This window comes from Zootoca vivipara, chromosome 13 (assembly GCF_963506605.1).
Source record: "Zootoca vivipara chromosome 13, rZooViv1.1, whole genome shotgun sequence".
NCBI lineage: Eukaryota > Metazoa > Chordata > Lepidosauria > Squamata > Lacertidae > Zootoca > Zootoca vivipara.
In genome coordinates this window covers 21,422,809-21,441,634 of record NC_083288.1, presented here as the reverse complement: position 1 = coordinate 21,441,634, position 18,826 = coordinate 21,422,809, and the positions used below count along the sequence as shown (strand labels likewise).

Below are 18,826 nucleotides of genomic sequence, written 5' to 3'. Positions count from 1 at the left end.
TGCTGGTATCTATGGATTCAGAATAATTTTCAGCCCTAATCAGGACTCCTGATGCTGGCTACAAAGAATTTGGCACATTTCTAGAAGTCATTTGTTAAAGTTATGTTTGACTATGTGAGAGGAATACTTTCCCATGTAATCTTTACTGCTGCCTTGGATGTTCAGGCTTCTTGTCAGGCTTTTGTGGCTTTGAAATACAGTAGTAAGTCAGTTGTCTTCAGTTCACTTGAAAGAAGTCAGTAGGAAATGTACACCAGTGTCAATCAATGAATTGTTCCAGTCTTCATACTCTCTTGATTTGGTCTTCAATCTTAAGCATATTTTTTTGTTGAAGTTGAAAGGATTTACGGTACTTCCAGGTAAGTACAGTTAGTATTGGCCTGCCAAATTACATCTTGGAATATAAATTATTTTTCCTTTTTTTGGTTCTAATGCAAAGGTTCTTACTGTGCTTCACAGTCAAGATGTTTTTCTTTTGACTTTCAGGTGCTGAGCCACTAATCTGTTCAGTTAATGTTTAATAAGATGCAGTTTTCTTCTTCATTACCTGTAATAGCTTGCAATTCCTCTTTATAAAGATGAGTTTAGATTGAGTTATTTTTGTTGTATTATTTCTTCCCTCATTCACAGTGGCTTCTGTTCTTTCTTCTTTTACCCCGATCCTCCCTCCTTTTCTCCACATTCCATTTCACTTCTTGAAAGTTTGATACTGCAATCTCAGTAAGATGAGAATACCAAGAGAGTGGGGAAATATTTGAAAATAAGTGACAGCATCAATTTTTATACAAACTGCTGCCTGAAATTTTCCCAGCTCAGAGTCTCAAAGTAGAGACAAAAAAAGAAGAAAAGATTGCTTTCCTTTGAAGGAAGGATGTTGCTTAGTCAGGACCCACTAGTGCAGGGATCGGCCACCTCTGGCCCACAGGCCGCCCGTGAACCAAGCTGCCCGCTCGGCGAGTCCCCCCCCCCCGCGCTGTGCTAAACTGGCGCAGAGTGGCGCGGGGACTCACCAAGCGACACTGAAAATGGTGCCTGTGCAGACGCCGGAATTCGTGTCTGCGCATGCCCAGACGCCAGAAATCGCTTCTGCGCAGGCGCGATTTCCGACGTCTGCGCAGCTGCAGAAGCGATTTCCGGCGCTGCGGGCATGCACAGATGCCATTTTCGGTGTTGCACTGCGCCTGTCCGGCCCACGGATGATGTCTGTGGGAATGATCCGGCCCATAGCTGGATAACCTTGCCGACACCTGAGTGGGGCATAGCCTCATTCAAGGTGGGTGGCAACAAGAGCACAACCACCATGCAAAAGATTAAGATAATAAAAAAATTAAGAAATGGGTCTCCAAATGCATGTTTGAGTTAAAAGTGGTTTCATGGTCTGAGAAGGTTGAGAATAACATGTAAGTGGCACATCTCAGAATAAAAGTCCTAGTTCAAGCAAGTGAACATATTACAGGCAACTTCCAATTTACATGTGTTCTATTTGTGCGCAATTGTGCACATGCACAGTGCTGGGTACCTGGAAATGGTACTCAAAAAATGGGGAGCACCTGGTCAACCAAGCCCCGCTGTTCCTCCAACTCGTGTGAGTACTATAGCCCCTAAACATGTCTGTTATGGGTGTGGCCCTTAGCATTTTGTTTCTCAGTATTTTGCAGCTTCAGTGGACATGGAAAACCCTTATCACAGTATGATAATTTTTTGTATGTTTCAGTATGAAATCTTTTTTGTTAGTTGAATACCTCTCAGTGTTCTGATTATATGACTGAATTGCTAAACAATTAAGGAATAGTACGATACCAAGTCAGCACTATGTAGAGTGTTCAGCATTGTGAAACAACCACTACAGAAGCAACATAAGCTTTCAGCGAGTATTCCTTTGGGTTGCATGTTTCTCCATCCTGATCAAAGGCTGCCTGTCAGGAGGATTTAATGACACTTCTGGTTGGGATAAGTGCACTTTCCAGACCCTGAAATATTCAAGGCAGATGTTCATCCCCCTCCCTTTAGTTTGCTGAGAACACTGTTACACCATCCTGTTGCAGCAGGCTTTATTTCCATATGGAATCTAAAGATTAGCAGGGATCAAAATCCACTGAGTTTTTGCCCAGTGATGATACAAACTGTTTAAACTTCACATTTCCAGTTTGTACCTTTGTCCTTCAGAATGCCAAATGCTTAACTACTGCCATACTCCAATGCTGCTTAATTGCTCTTACTTAATTGCTGCTGTTTCCACTTCCTATAAAATGATGCCACCTCTTAAAACACCATGGTCTGATATACTGGTTTGTTCTATAACTATATGTTAAAGCAAACTTTAGTTCCCCAGGTTCATTTATGTGTGTTTAGAATTGCTTAGTTATAAAGCTAAAATGGAAGTTTTTTATTTTCTCCCCAGTGCATGTTTGTGCGCGCGCATATGTGCATAAGCCTGAAAGTTGAACAGGCTCATTTCTGACATAATGCCAAACCATAGCTTAACATTATGCTTTTAAAATCTATCCTATTGAGTGCAAAGAGGCTAAATCCCTGTCTATTTTTTTGGGGGGGGGGGGTGAGGTTTGCTGCCTCCTGCTCACAATTAGTTTCAGGCAATGGAAGAGAGAGGTTGGACTTGCATGTTCTTTTCAATGGAAGGATTGACCTTTGTTTACTTTGCCTTCACCCTATTCTGAGGCAACTCTTGTCAACCATGGGTTAAGCACATGCTCCTCAGTGAGGAGAGATACAGGCATAAGGCCCAGCAAGCCTTTCTGACTATCCTCACAGATCTACTTCATTTGAACCTAGGTGTCCCACAGCCAAGCCTGATGTTCCAATCAATCCACAGTCAACACTACTTTCCTTTTTGGCATCTATTCTCAGCTATTCTGCTTTCCTTTCTGTTTGCTAGATCACAAACAGGCATGACATCTGAGATTGGTGGGTTGGAGCCATTGAGAATGACATGCACCCAAGGAAATTGAATACATTGAAGAAAGATGTTAGGTGGTGCTGCATGAACTGAGTGTCAGTCTAGAACACACACCAAAATATTGTCATGTGCATAAATGGCTCATCAGATGAGTCTTTAAGTAAGAAGTGTACTCTGAAGGTAGAGCTTTATATTGTATTTAATTTTACTTCATTTTAGTAGTGAAAGTTGAAGAAAGCATCCATGTTTCAAAATGAAAACTCAAAATGCATACTTCTATTAAGGCTTTATTTCCATATTGGCTTTCTGTGTGCACATTAATTTCACACTCATTTTAAGACTTGAATTTTTAATGACAAGGGTAGCTTTTGTCATGACAGAATGTCATTGCCTTGCCATGGCGATCTATGTTTATTGAATTGTAGTACTTTGTAGAAGCAGCCAACAGTTGTGATAAATGCTTTTATGCAGCTTATTCCTTTGTCTGTTTTTAGAGATTACCAGTATATTTACCTGTGAAGTCTTACAGGCAGAGTGAATGCACTTGTATAGCTTCAACACAACGGTACTTGTAGGCCCTTGTCTAGTGGTGGTTTACCTGGAAAAGAGATAGGATGAGCTCTTTCCATAGATGAGCTTCGTGTATTGAGTATGCATACATGTTACAAGAATTCTTTGGGCAGAATGGAAAGGGAGCTACTTCTGTTTAAAAAAAAACGCAAACCAGACGTTGCATAGAAAGCTACAAAGTCCAGGTTTTAGAGTATTTTGGCTTTTTAGCTCAATATTGTTTGCTTGTGATTGGCACAGATTGCAGGCAGAGGTCTTTCACGTCACCTGATTCTTTTAACTGAAGATGCTACGGTTTTGACCAGGTACCGCCTGGATGCTCAGCCAATGTGCTATTACACTTTTTTTCTAGACACTTTTGGCAAAGAACAGTATTATATCTAATAGGTTTCTTTTTTTAGTACAGAATACACTGATCAGCAGGGTTTCCAGACGGTTGTAAAAGGTTGTTGTTTTTTTTTATTTTTAAAAAAGTGATTTAGGTTATTCATGTTCCGTGTATTATCTTGCAAGTCAGGATATTTTAACTTTTCACTGTGAGAACACAGTTTTCTTGATTGCAACTGTCTATATCCAATCAAATCCAATGCAATCGCTAGCATACACCCCTATGTTGTTGTTGTTTAGTCGTTTAGTCGTGTCCGACTCTTCGTGACCCCATACACCCCTATAGCAAAGTCCAAATTGATTTGACTATCCACTTGTACCATAGATAATGCATGTGAAAAATCTGTGTAAAGGTTTTTTTAAAAGGCAACTATGGGGTGTGGTGCTCATCTCACTTCAGGCCAAGCAAGCTGGCATTTGTCCACAGATAGCTTTCCGGGTCATGTGGCCAGCATTACTAAACCACTTCTGGTGCAACAGGACACTGTGAAGTGCTGTTTAGCTTCCCGACACAACGTTACCTATTTATCTACTTGCACTGATATGCTTTCGAACTGCTAAGTTGGCAGAAGCGGGGACAGAGCCACAGGAGCTCACCCCACTTTGTGGATTTGAACCACCAAGCCCAAAAGGCTCCTTTGCAAGGAGGGGTGCAAGCAATGTCAGACAAGGGCTGCTTTCCTTTCCTAATCCAGTGTTAGCCATTTCTGATGACTCAGTTGACCTCAAAAACATTTGAGACACTCAGATTACATTTTTAGGTTACCAAAGAGGAGAGATCCATACCAAGATAGCACAAAGGCAGCTATTTAGCAAGATGGCATCTTCCTGGGTTGTGTACAACAATGGGGATGTGTATGTAAACGACTTTAATTCCTTCATATGCATTTCTGTGGTCCAAGTGGTTAATTGAATCTGTTTTGCCATTGCTACAGGGCTATATGTGGCGGATAGGCGCAACATATGACTATACAATGCTGCTGATGAATAGTGTCTCACTGTGGTTTGCCCATGTGTTACTAAATAGCCGGATGCAAGCAACAGGTTTATCACACCCAGTATAGGAGATACATGTTCAGAAGCAAGTTTCTATGCACAGGTTGCATCTGCTACTCTGTTTTAGTTTTAACTCCTTTACAACTCTGTTAATAAAGTAATTTCCACATACAGTACTCTTTAAAAAATGCTGTACACATTTTCCCATTTGGATATTAGAAAAAGGGAAGGTGGAATGAGTACATTTTGATGCTAAGTGTTTCCAAAATTGCCTGTAACATACTGTATATGGAACCACATTATTTCTAGGTCTCTTAAGAAAGGAACAAGAAATGCTGCATCTCATACCTAGCTAGAAATCATGCCCTCTAACTTTTATTTCTGTATGGATCCTCAATGCTGAAGGGGCAGAGTAGAATTCTTCATAGTACTGTAAAACAAATAAATCCCATTTGCATGTAGGGATGTTCATTGAAGAGGAAAAGGCTCTATCCACACATTCTCAAAGACCCTCTTCAATAATACTTTATTGTTCCAGAACTCAGCCTGATCCTTCAGCTAAGCTTTGTGGAACCCTTGTTACTTGTTAGTGCTAATAAATAGCTGAATGCATTTTGCAGAAAAGAAAAAAGTATGCAATTGTGGAGATGCAGCTGTTGAAGGCACAAGAACCCCATTTCCCCTAATGCCAACCCTGAACTAAAATTCAGGCTGCTGTCCTGGGAATAATTCATATTAATCGGAAAGAGTCTACTGAGTAGACATGTATACCATGGTACTGTAGGTGAATGCAGTGAATTGCTAAAAAGTACCTGAGCCACTTCTAAGCCTCTTTGCAAAATTTTCACATTTTGTGTTTCCCATTTGGAAACTTTAACTCACACTTACTGTGTAGTACAGAGGTCCCAAACTGGTATGTGAACTTCATTTAGGTTGTCTATGAAATAAATGTCTGTTAGGGTACAATAAAAATTCATACCCCCATCTAGCAAAGAATGTTACATTTGCTACAACAGGCAGAAAAAGTTAGTGGTCTGCCAAGACTCTCAACAATTTTCAAGTGGCTTTTGAGTGGGGTAAAGTTGGTTAACCACTGGTGCAGTATTTTGTTTACTGGAGCCAATATGCTTCTGATTGCCAGTTGCTGAAGTCGGGAGAGTGCTGTAACACTCCTGCTTTTAGGCTATTTTAGACATCCTATAGGCATCTGGTTTGCTACTGTGAGAACAGGATGCTGAGCTTAGATGGAACTTTTAACTTCAACAGGGGTGTGTGTGTGTGTGTGTGTGTGTGTATGTGTGTTTACTATCCTAAAACCAGCACTTGAGGCTCGGATCTTAAGCCTTTCTATAAATTGTCAGCTGATTAATGTCATGTTAGCATAGCTGCCAAGTTATCCCTTTTTTAAAGGGATTTTCCATTATGCTGAATAGGCTTCCTCGCGAGAAAAGGGAAAACTTGGCAGCTATGCATGTTAGTTGTTATGGACTCTGTGTTTAACAAAAGACAGTTGGTACATATTAAAACATGGTTATTCTGCCTGTATAGAATAGTTTATGTGTGCATAGGTAAGCGCCCTACTGCACATTACATACACATTTACATAATTAAATATACGAGAAGTAAAAGTAAGGATACTAGTTTACTGTGACTGCAAAGCCAGAATTCTATGAAATACCTAATTAAACTATGTAAATGTTTGATTCCCTGAAATTCACCTAGGTTTTTGGCTGTATACTCGGTAGTAGTAATTATTTGAAGCAATACCACTCACATTGGATTAAGTATGTTTTGAAAATGGCTAAATAGGTTGATGGTCATTTCACAGATGGGTGAGGGGGTTGGGACTCAGAACAGCCACAGGGTCTGTGGAGTAAGAATTATTTGAAGAAACTGCCTTCCATGGCTACTGGAACTTTACTGCACTCCATTGCAAAGCTTTAAGAAGCTATTGCCATAATTTTAAAAAATCTGTTTTTCACAACCATGAGTTTTAGTAGCATTTTTTTAAAGGGGGGATTCTTAGAATTACGGATGCAAGAGAAGTCTCAAAGTTCATGTTGTTGCAGCCATGTACTAAACCAAGCATCTTTGCATTGTATTAATTGCAGAGCAGTTAGAATGTGCTGGTGGGGCTTGGGGAGCAATAGTGGCAGGTAATTAAAAAGGGGAAAGAGAGGAGTTTCAGAGTGAATGTCCTCCTGTGCAGACCAGCTACAAGATTCGGTGTGACTAGTTGAGCTGTCAGTGCAAAAACTCCATATGCAGGTCTTTCTCGGATTATAAGGGCTAGAGCAGGGGTCTGTAACTTGTAGAATTTTGAGAGGGTGCTTGTGGGCGTTGCCACAAAATGACTACCATAGGAAGGCATGGAGCGTCATAAAATGGCTGCCATAAAATAGTTAATTACAAAATATTGGGAGGTTCCAAACAAGGCCCCCTTCCCTGCCCCAAACCTAGTGACGCATGTGGGCCGTACAAAGGAGACTGCATTCTATATCAGAAAGTTGTCAGCAGAGAATAGCACACACATACAATCCCCCAGCCACCTGAATGTGGAGTTAGCCTGAAGGAAAACAAGTGGGACACACAGTTTGATAACTTATTAAGAATGGCTTTTTCTCTGATGGGACAGTGAGAAGAAATGGGGGCTGGGGAGGAAATAGCAGAAAGTGATAGAATGTTTCTTTCCAAAGCATGTTGTTGTTTAGTCGTTTAGTTGTGTCTGACTCTTCGTGACCCCATGAGTCGGACACGACTGAACGACCAAACAAAGCATAGTTCCTCCCAAATTCAGAAGTAGGCTTCCAAGGAGTGTTGCCATTTATGAGGAGCTTCATGCTAAGGGAAAGAAATGAATGCAATTCAGAACCAACACAAAAACTGAAAGGAGAGAGAAACATGTTGATCCTGGACTCATCTATGCAGCTACAAATTAAACGGTTATGTGTGATGTAAAGTGCAGTATACAAATTAACAATATGTGATGGCAGTGAGCTATGACAAATTCAATATATTTTTCAAAACCTTTAAAAAAAGCATTTTCACAGTGTTTTTTTTTTGTGTGTGTGTGTAGATTCCACCCTGGTCCTAAAAGGGAATGGGTTTTTTTATTCCAGCATTCAAGCTGTGGATCAAATCTCCAAAATACTATATAATTGATTGTGCAAAAGTAGTGGTGAGATTAATAATGAAGACCACAAAAAGGGTTTTTAAAAAAATATTAAGAAAAAAGAAGACAGGAATTTAGCTCTTTCTTCCAAAATCCAAGTGTCCTCACATCACATGAATTGGTCATTGCTACTCAGAACTTTTAAGCACCTTACTTTCCTTTTTTCAGAAATCCATGCAACAGGATTCAACTACCAGAACGAAGATGAGAAAGTGACTCTCTCTTTTCCCAGCACACTTCAAAAAGGTAAAGGTTTCTCTATAAATGTTGGTTTAGAAGCTAGATGGCTCAGTAGAGGTCCAAAATATTTTGCACTTCATCCCCAGGGTAGGATTTTCTTTTGTTGGAATATGCTTTTGAAAACTCATCCTTCCCTGTATTTCTCAATATGTTGGTAACTGAACCAAATAGAATCCAGTTTCTTAAAGCTCAAGAAACTTTCCAAAAACCTTTAAAGCCCTAGTAACTGGAAACTGCCTCATGTTTAGTTGACTTGACTTTTCATATGAATTTGAATGGGATTGAAGTACAGTTAATCTAGTCTGGATCCAATTTAGTAACTGTCCCTTTGTAGGAGTTTATGTGCACTATTTGTCATGCTGTGCCAATTCATTACAAAGTAGAAGTAGATTAAATTCATGTTGAGTGGCTCTTCTGACCAGGTTTGGGCTTTGTATAGTAATGTGATACTCCAGTCTTCATGCCTGTCTTTGTAATAATGTTGGCTTCATGCCACCCACACTTTTGATCGTAGCCACATACAGTGATACCTCGCAAGACGAATGCCTCGCGCAACGAAAAACTTGCTAGACGAAAGCGTTTTGCGAAGTTTTCTATGGCCATGCTTCACAAGACGAATTTTTTGCGGTTTGTTGGGTTTTTGTTTGTTTTTGTCGCGGCAAACCGCGCTTCGCAAGACGAAATTATCGCAAGACGAAGCAACTCGTGGAACAAAATAATTTCGTCTTGCGAGGCACCACTGTATATACATCTGTATGTCAACTGAAGGATAACACTTTGTACAACTGGCAAAGGGGGCTTTGGTCCACAGATGCTGTGTCACAATACATCTTAATCCGGGTGTGCTACCAGATTCCGGTGTGTTTCCTGCTGTTTGCTAACACTCCAGTCCCTCTGGGAATACTAATACTAGTCCAGCCATCATAGATGCTACTACACAGAAGCTACTACACAGAATAAGAAAGAAACCGAAATTAAAATAAAGTAGGTCAACAAGCACCGAAATTCAATACTGAGCCGATTGAAGAGGGAAAGTACTTAACTTTGTCACAACTTTTGCAAACATTTGCTCATGGTGGCAGAAGTGGAGTGTTGAGAAACTGAGGGTAAATGAAAACCCTCACCTAAAACAAAGAATAAACATCGTTTTCAGTTACCCATAAAGAAACTTTGCTTATGAAAACCAATGAAATGCTATGCATAGTATATATTGCTAACCCCCCAAAACTATAATGACTGCAAGCCTAGTTAGAGATCTTGCAGTGTTGTGTAGCAACAGGTTACAGGTGATCAAGATTCCCCCTTGAAATTCCCCTTCAATATGTACTGTTACCTACCCTGTTTTGTCATCATTTCATACATTCCCTTCCCCCTCTCCTACTTCATACCATTGCCTTCTGCTTATGTGAGATGATCATGGAAAAAATATAATGTTTTCTTTGCCTCACCAAGACAGTCTGTCCATTGTGGTGAATATAGTACACATTCTGGAGGGGATAAATCAACATGAGGATACTGTCTTGAACAGCAGGCTTATTACAGTCTCTCCACCCCCCCTTTTGCAGTCTTAACATATAGTTGGCCTCCAAAAAGCTGCCGTTGTCACCTTGATTTATGAAGCTGGCTTGCTTTCACTAAAGCATAATTATTACCGGTATCAACCACAGTTTAGGGCTTGGACAATATGCCAAACTGCAGTTTATGTAAAATGGAAACAGAGGCTAACAATATCTTCCTTAGGGAAGGGAATTTGGGGGGGGGGGCATGGAAGCCCTGGGGAAGCGGGTTTAGCAGAAAGACCAGATGCAGCCACAGGATTCTGGTAAGCTGCTTCAGCACACTGTTCTGTGTTCTGTGCCTTGGGGTTGGGCATGATGAGGTAGAATTTGATGCTTCTTGAACTATTCAGTGATATTGATATTATATTATGCTAGAATAATTAAATTTCACTTTGATGGATACTTTTAATGAGTAGTTGATGAGCTTCACCTTTCAAAAGTAGGTGATAGTATGAATCGTGATGAGTGGCAGAATGAATTTGACCGACAGAATTATTTGGTGTTCATCATCAGTAAAACGTGCTGTGGGAACATTTGCCACGTGCTTCCCTGTTTGGAGCTGGAGGCAGATGAGCTATTTATGCTAGACAGATCTGTTTGTTGATACCCATAAAGTGTTCAGCTGAACTTTGGTTAGTGCTGCTTCAGGCATTTAATGCACAACTGCTGGTCAAGTTAGGCTACAGTCAGCACTGAAACATTACACATTGCTTTGAAAATTAGTTTAAAAAACAAAGCTGCTAAATGCTCTGCTCTATAAACAAATGATTATTGGTTGATCCTAACATTATTTTGCTGTATTCGGCAACATACGAATATGGCATTATCAGTTTTATTCTGCTCCCCCCCCCAAAAAAAATATATATATCCAGAATGCTGGTCAAATTTTACTCATTATACTTAATCAGCAGATACCTAATTTGCTGGTCTGGAATAGCTTCTAAAACTTGAAGCTTCACCCAGGCCTGGAAAAACAACCCCAAATTCTTGTGCTGTTATGAAAAATTTTAGATGCCAGGATAAACGGGCATCTCAGAGTTCTGTGCTCTGTTTTCCATCTCTGCTTTTAAGTGATACATCATACTCTTTCCTCTGAGTTCCGCTCCTCTGTGTGTGACTTCGGTTTCTCCCTGCCATCTTACACCGTGGAATAGCTTCACATGGAACAACAGAGTTCTTCTCTTTATTCATCATGTTGTGTTCTTCCTCTAGGTGTGCTTTTTCAGCAAAACATTTTTTGAGTTGCCAGGACTTCCATGACAAGCTCTTTTTACTGCTACTTGGCTCTAGTTCCATCCCTGCGTCCTATCTCCAAGTTAAAATCCCTACTTTGCTTAACTAATCTAGGTTAGAAGTCTTCAGGGCTAGGACTCTGCATACATTTTATTTTTGCTGTATTAATATGTAATGATGGTGTTAAGGTTGTGAAGCCCTAACCTCCCAGCCCTAGCATCCTTACCACAGCACACCCTTGCATTAATCCACATAATCCTGATCTGCAACAAGAGAGGAGGTGCCATTTACACTAGATAAATGGCACCCTAGTTGGAATATGCTTGAAACGTATTGCATCTCAAGGTATTTGGAGAGGGAGCAGGTTATTCCAAAGGGACAACAAAATCCAAACACCTTTGCCCATTTGAACATTCTGGATGGAGCACATTCACATAGCAAGTCTTCATAAACTGTCTTCCTCTTTTTAATCACAGGAATGGGGACGTTGAAAATAGATTTTGTTGGAGAGCTGAATGATAAAATGAAAGGCTTCTATCGAAGTAAATACACCACCCCTTCTGGAGATACTCGCTACGCTGCTGTTACCCAGTTTGAGGTATGAACTCCTATGATTTGTGGCCTACCATTTCCATTACGACTTTCACTGGAAGTAGCATGCCTTGTATAGTTTCTAACAAGACAATTGGGTACTTTCTTAGCTGTAGCTAATTTGCTGTTGCCTCTTTAGAAAACCACCTGTTTCCATTTCTTGTCAATGAATCAGAAGGCACTCAGTATCAATATTACTTAAGCTGTGATCTAGTAGCTGGTAGAGCCTTAGGTAATAAACAGTACTTTGGAAAGGGCATAAAATTCACTGATAGTCCTTGTTGTAAACTGTGTATCTCTCCCCCCCCCCCACTCCCCAATGTTTAATTTTTGAAAGCAGAAGCCTGGGAGATGGAAACAGTGGTCCAAGAGTTAACATTTGGTTATGTGTAGGGGTGAGGTAGGAAGTCTACTGGAAAGGCCCCACCTGAAACCTTGCCTGGTTTCTGACCCTTTACCAGAAACTCTATTGGGTTTTTTGTAATTGATCTGCATCTACTATCCATGTGGAATAAGTAGATAATGCTTTTGATTTAAACCTTGGAAGAATTATTTGAATCATTGACTGGCTAATGAACCAAAGTCTGATTGGCCTTGAATAAGTTACAAGCCGTGTCTGTTTGTTTGTGTCTGTAAAACGGCTTCCTAATAACCTTCAATCACAAGGATTGAAACAAATTTTGTACACCAAGGGAGTAGCAGTCCATGGGGTGGTTTTGCTCACTTGGCTTCCAAATACTGAGCATTGCTGCCAGTTCCTCAGAGGGGAGGGGTGTGAGCATGGTGGCGGCACCAATCCGACTCTCCTGCTTCTGCACCTGCAGTGCACTTGCTCACCTCACCCATGCTTCTCTCAAGAAGCACTAACAACACTGCAACCAGCTGGTGACTAGTGCTTGCCTTGCTTGTACCACCTCACTGACTGCAACTGCACCAAATATATAATAGAAAAGAGTTTATTAATAGGAACCATCAGGGATAGAAGCAAAATACAATAGCCACCAGGTAGAATTATTATACCTCTCCAAATTTTATGCTTCCAGTCTTCTTCAAATTGCATGGCTGTCAGTGTAGTTTTGTGCATGCTTCTTGAATACCTGTATTTTTTCCTCATTTCCTTGGACATTTCTTTTCATTTGCCTTCATGTTCCCCATTGTTGGTCTGCAGTGCATTTCTGTGTTCCTCTGTCCAGGTTATCTAAAGACTGTATTCTACTTGGAAAATGTAGCTTTTTGGATTTAAGGTCTCTTCTTGCTGGTACTGTCAGAAATTCACCGTCACTTGCTTTGGCTAGTTAATGTTCTTATTTCTTTCAGGCTACAGATGCTCGTAGGGCCTTTCCTTGCTGGGATGAGCCGGCCATCAAGGCAACTTTTGATATCTCATTGGTGGTTCCTAAAGAAAGGGTAGCTTTGTCAAATATGGTAAGTGTTACTTGTAATCTTGGTTTACCTGTGAATGGGAAATAGCATTATCTGAATGTTTGACCCTGCAGGGTATTAAATGGGCATTGTAAAGAGGATAAATTTCTAAGTACGGTATGTGGTCACTATTAATTGACTATATAAACAAATCAGCACAGTTGCTACAACTGCATGTGACACAAGTTTCACTATGGAGAGACCTACTTTAGTAATGAATTACCATTATGTGTACTTCCACTATACCAAATGTCATTATCAAACTGTACTCCGGGTTTTGTCCTGCTTAGTTTGTGATTAATAAAATACATTTTTTGTTTTGTTAAAAAGGCAAGTGTTTAATGAATAAAATGTAGTTTGATGCTGTAGTTGTGTCAATGCCAGCAAGAAGATCTAAGACAATGGGTTGTATCGAACACCATTCGGAGCAGATCGTTTGAAATTAATGCACCTGGCTAACTTAGATCCATTAATTTCAGTGGGTCTAATATGAGTATGATAAATTCTTTTTACAACCAGTTAGGGATTCTGTTTACAATAAAGCAGTATATAATTTAAAAACAAACAAAATAAACCCAGTACTTCTAAATGTATGTCTTGTATACTATTTATTTATATAATGTGTGTTAGACTCAGAATGATATAATGTGAATGTTCAGACTTTAACCCCCCCGAAATGGTTTATTTTCTTACTAGTTAGCTTATATGAGTGAACTGTTGAGCTATAATTTTCAGAGAATGAGGAAGTAGATAGGAATGGCTGTGCATGAAAGACTGGTGGCTAGAAAGACTGCATGAGAGACTGAGGCCTTTTGTGGTTTGTTCATGTAAAGCGAAACCATGGTTGGTCATTGTATATAAATGGGCGTGATGGTTACCTCTGGTATTATATCATGGTCTGTTGACTTAACCCTAGTTAAAAACTTGAATGCGTCTTGAAACAAATCTTCAAGAGTGCTCCTGAGGAAGAACTTGTTTGGGCTAAATAAACTTTTTTTCCTTGTGCACCTGGAGGTTCTTTCCCTTTTCCAAGATAAGCCTGAAGAGCTTGTACGTCCATTTGTTGTCTTGCAGGCAGAGGAGCAGGGAATATTGTCTATTTCAAACCATTAGCTCAGTTCACATGCCATAAATCATGATTTGCAAACCTGTTTAGTGTGGTTCTGAGCAAACCTAGAATTCTTGGTTTACAGCAACTCTCTAACCAAGGTTGCTGTAGAAATAATACTGAACTGTGGTTAACAGCAGACTAGGGGGGAATGCGTGGGGAGGCAAGAGCATGCAGGATAGTAGTTGGCAATCTACCGTAAATAGTATGAAGATCAAGAAATTAAGATGTTGCTGGTTATGGAGGCTGCAAATTGTCTTGATGTCCTTTCTTACATCCCAGCTGCATTGGTAATGGGTAAAACAAGAACTGGAGATGTGGACCCTGTTGCCCTTTTTTGTTGTTGTAATGAAGAGCAACTTGGCAGAAAGCAAGGAGATGGATATGATAGAACGAGATTAGGGAAACTGCACAGAAAGGAAAAGAGCAGGTTAATGAGCCTCATTTCACACATCTGTTTGATATTGCAAAATAGCACAGGAAATACCAGCCCTGATCTCTCCTGCAATCTCGTGAAATCTGGTGTCGCTTCAAACCCAATCTAACAAGTCTCTTCCAAACATCTTTCCTTCTAAAGAATGTCACTGATCGGAGGCCCTACCCTGATGATGAAAACCTGGTGGAAGTGAAATTTGCCCGAACTCCTGTAATGTCAACATATCTCGTTGCTTTTGTGGTTGGAGAATATGACTTTGTTGAGACCAGGTCCACTGATGGCGTGTTAGTCCGTGTTTACACTCCAGTTGGCAAAGCAGAACAAGGAAAGTTTGCATTAGAGGTAAAGCATGCTTCCATATCTTTCAGTAACTTTGACAGTTGCTTAAGAATAAACATACACCAGTGCCCCTGTTTTTGACTTTGGAAATACTTTAATATTATTTGATCTTTCCTCCTTCAATTGCTTAGCTGCCATTCCTGTGTTAAAATGGAGAAAATCTAAAACAAACAAACAAACTTAGATGCATTTGCTTAATGCAGGGAGCTTATTGACAGTGCACTTGGTTGTTTGAGTGTAAAAGGTCCCAGGTTTAATCCCTGGCATCTTCAGGTAAGCCTGGAGAGGACCCATGTCTGAAACACTGGAGAGCTGCTGATGGTCAGTGTAGACAATATACAGTCAAACCTTGGTTTTTGAACATCTCAGCTGCCGAATGTTTTGGAGGCCGAACGCCGAAAACCCGGAAGTGAATGTTTCCGTTTCCGAACATGCCTCAGAATTCGAACGGCTTCCAGGGTGTGTTTCTCAGTTTTCCTCATTGAGCTTGCTGACAGCCCTTTGATCCTCAGTTTCTGAACATTTTGGAAGTTGAACGGACTTCCAGAATGGATTGCGTTCGAAAACTGAGGTTCCACTGTATTAGCCTAGATCAGACATAGGCAAACTTGGCCCGCCAGATGTTTTGGGACTACAACTCCCATGATCCCTAGCTAACAGGACCCAGTGGTCAGGGATGATGGGAATTGTAGTCCCAAAACATCTGGAGGGCTGAGTTTGCCTATGCCTGGCCTAGATGAATTCTGCATAAGGCCTGACTTGGGCAAATTCTGATGTTCATGCTGTGGCAGGGGGAACTTTGTTTTCCAAGCACTGGTTGGAAGTAGGGCATATATTGTCACCTAAGCTGAACAACTTATAAATGGTTAGCTCCATAATCTTTTAATGTCACCTAATTATTCAGGCTTCAGATATTTACGACGTGTGATTGGGTGGAGCTGGGGAAGAGATGAAGTGATAAATTGTGAACTTTCAGTTAAACATTTTTTTCTTTATGGGTAAAACTGTGGATACATATACTTTTTCAGATTTGATTAGGTATGTCCTGGGGGCAGATAAAATGGCTTTAAAACCCTTACCCCTGCCCCCTGGGAAACCATTAAGCCCTCTTTGGTACAGGGTTTAGATAGTTTTGGAATTTGTTCAGGCCTCTCTTTTTTGCACCTATTCATCAGAACACATCTGTTCCTTTATGTAAACATGTTGTGTATGTAGATTTGGCAAAGGCCAGAGTTGACATAGTTTTAACAACAACTGCAGTTGGCTTAGGAGTAAAAGTTAAAGCACAATGTCTTAGAGTCAGGTCTTCTTTATTTTGACTTAAAACACCATGCTCTCTATCATTTTTCTCCTTTCCCCCCTTAGGTTGCTGCTAAAACGCTGCCTTTTTATAAGGATTACTTCAATGTTCCTTACCCTCTCCCTAAAATTGATCTCATAGCTATTGCAGACTTTGCAGCTGGTAAAGTATTTTGTGTTACCTCTGAGTTTTATTTGAATTGTAAAACATTTTAGGAGATGGTTGTGTGTATCAATATCAATAAACCTTTGTATTTATTTTATAAAGGTGCCATGGAGAACTGGGGCCTTGTTACTTATAGGTATGCTGTTAAATACTGTCTTTCCTCCCTTCCGTGTCCTTTGTTGACTAATTTTTCCACGTTTTATCAGATAAAGTGTAGAAAGCTGTAATGATTTGGGCTTGTTTGGTAATTTCCTCAAAATTATTCTCCATTTTGCGCAAGTTGAAGTTTCCACAAAAATAAGTATTTGAGCAGATCCCTCAGAAAAGTAGAGCTTTATAAAGCCACAATATCCAAGAATATAACATTATTTTAAAAATGCAGCACCTTTCATTTAGAATAGATCCTTTGTTTGTATCTTCTCCCACCCTTCTGTGGCCCAATGCAGACAATCACATATAATGCCAACACAAAGTTTAGTATTCTATACTTAGAGCTCATATGTTCTCCTCTTCTGCACTATCGTGGCCACAAAGACATTGTAGGCTTTTGCTTCCATTTTCAAGTACTGTGGACGCTCGGGTTGGGAACGTGAGCTGTGCGGGAGGCACGTTCGCAACCCGCAGCGTTTGCAAGCTGCAGCGCCGCGTCTGCGCACGTGTGGGTCATGATTCGGCACTTCTGTGCATGCGCAAAGCGCAATTTAGCGCTTCTGCGCATGCATGAGCGTCAAAACCCGGAAGTAACTTTTTCGGATACTTCCGGGTTTGCCACGTTGCGCAACCCAAAAACGCACAACCTGAAGCATCTATAACCCAAGGTATGACTGTAGCCAGTTTCTATTTCTGTCTGAACACAAACAAACCAAAGTTTATTGAAACAAGCCAACTTCAGGCGGTTGTTAGTGATATGCGTATGCCACAGTAAACCATATCTAGCACCAACCACAGTTGTCAATTTAGACACAACAAGAAAATGCATGTTTCTGAAAGCAGAAGCAAAGGCTTCCAGTCTTCCGTGATTGAAGAGGATAGACGGGGGGAGCACACAAGACCACATACTCAAACTGTGATTTTGTGTTGTGTGTGAGCACAGCCACTCTCATAACCATGGTTAAGATATCATAAACAAGTTGCGAGTTGCGTGTTTTCTCCTATATCTCTTCTCGGAAATGAACTTACCCTTCTCCTCAACCACAGTTAACTTACATTGACATTGATGCTCACTATATTTGTGGCTAAACAGGGTTAGCTGATCATGAGTTGAATTCAGAGTTCAAAGTTGGTTTCAAATGCTGCTTAACCATAATCACGGTCAGTATCAAAACTTCCATATTTAACTTACAGTAATTATGGTCAAGAGCACACCAATATTTCGCCCTGCACCCATTTAGAGAATGGGAAGTTAACTTTATTTTCAAGTTGAGCAGGTAAACTTTTGTACAGTGGTACGGCTAGTTACGGACTCAATCTGTTCTGGCGTGCCGTTCACACCCAGAAAAGTCCGTAACTAGAGTGGCACTTTTGCACATGTACGAAAGCATGATAGAGTGCTTCTGCGCCATGCGTGAAGCGCGCAGAACGCTTCTATGCATGCGCATGCGGCGAAACCTGGAAGTAAACACTTCCGGGTTTGCTGCGTTCTTAACATGAAAAAATGCAACCTGAAGCGGCCGTAACCCGACGTATGACTGTAGCTCCAAAGTGATAAAATAATAATTTCTGTATGGTTTTTGTCCTTTTGGAAATTCCCATTTTTAAAGTTATAAGCTCCTTATGCAAAAATGTCAAACAGCAGGTGTTCAGTGTGCATTTCATAAGATATACCCTATTTTTCTGTGTATAAGACTAGGTTTCCCCCCTAAAAATAGTGTCAAAAATTCACAGATACATCTCCCCCCATTTTCTTAAATCGGAGTCCCCCAAAATAGGGGGCATCTTATACATGTGGGCATCTTATAGATGGGAAAATACGCTAATTCTCAAATAATTTAGGGGCTGTATATGCCTTTAACAAATTTTCCAGCAATAAATCTCCAGAACCACATGAACCCATGCATATTCTAGCATTACATATAGTGCATTGATTGAAGACCAGTCTCATGAGCAGATTCCTTGAATTGATTCCTTCCCTTCATATAAAACTGCTTCTAACGTGCCACAAATATAAAGAGCAGTTAGGGATTTGGTGCTAGGGCAGCTGACACAAATTCATATGAAAGATAGCGCATGCCATGGGGGCATTTTCTTTGTTAGGAATTCTCTAACCAAACTCCCCCTGTCATCCTTAGCTTGTAGGTGCAGTGAGCAGGGGAATAAGGGTTGCAGTTGAAGAAAATCTGTATGTGGGGATGAGTCTCTGCATTATACCCCTAGAAAAGATCTTTGTGGCAA

At 40.5% G+C, this 18,826-nt stretch overlaps 1 protein-coding gene across 1 annotated transcript in view; it reads left to right on the top strand.

Moving 5' to 3' along the window:
- Nucleotides 1–18,826, top strand: part of NPEPPS (aminopeptidase puromycin sensitive) — a 73,059-nt gene that overhangs the window by 23,626 nt on the left and 30,607 nt on the right. The window contains exons 3-8 of the mRNA XM_035134220.2: nucleotides 8,211–8,288; nucleotides 11,551–11,672; nucleotides 12,983–13,090; nucleotides 14,773–14,973; nucleotides 16,336–16,432; nucleotides 16,538–16,571. Of these exons, the coding sequence (XP_034990111.2) occupies nucleotides 8,211–8,288; nucleotides 11,551–11,672; nucleotides 12,983–13,090; nucleotides 14,773–14,973; nucleotides 16,336–16,432; nucleotides 16,538–16,571 (640 nt within the window). The remainder of the gene's footprint in view (nucleotides 1–8,210; nucleotides 8,289–11,550; nucleotides 11,673–12,982; nucleotides 13,091–14,772; nucleotides 14,974–16,335; nucleotides 16,433–16,537; nucleotides 16,572–18,826) is intronic.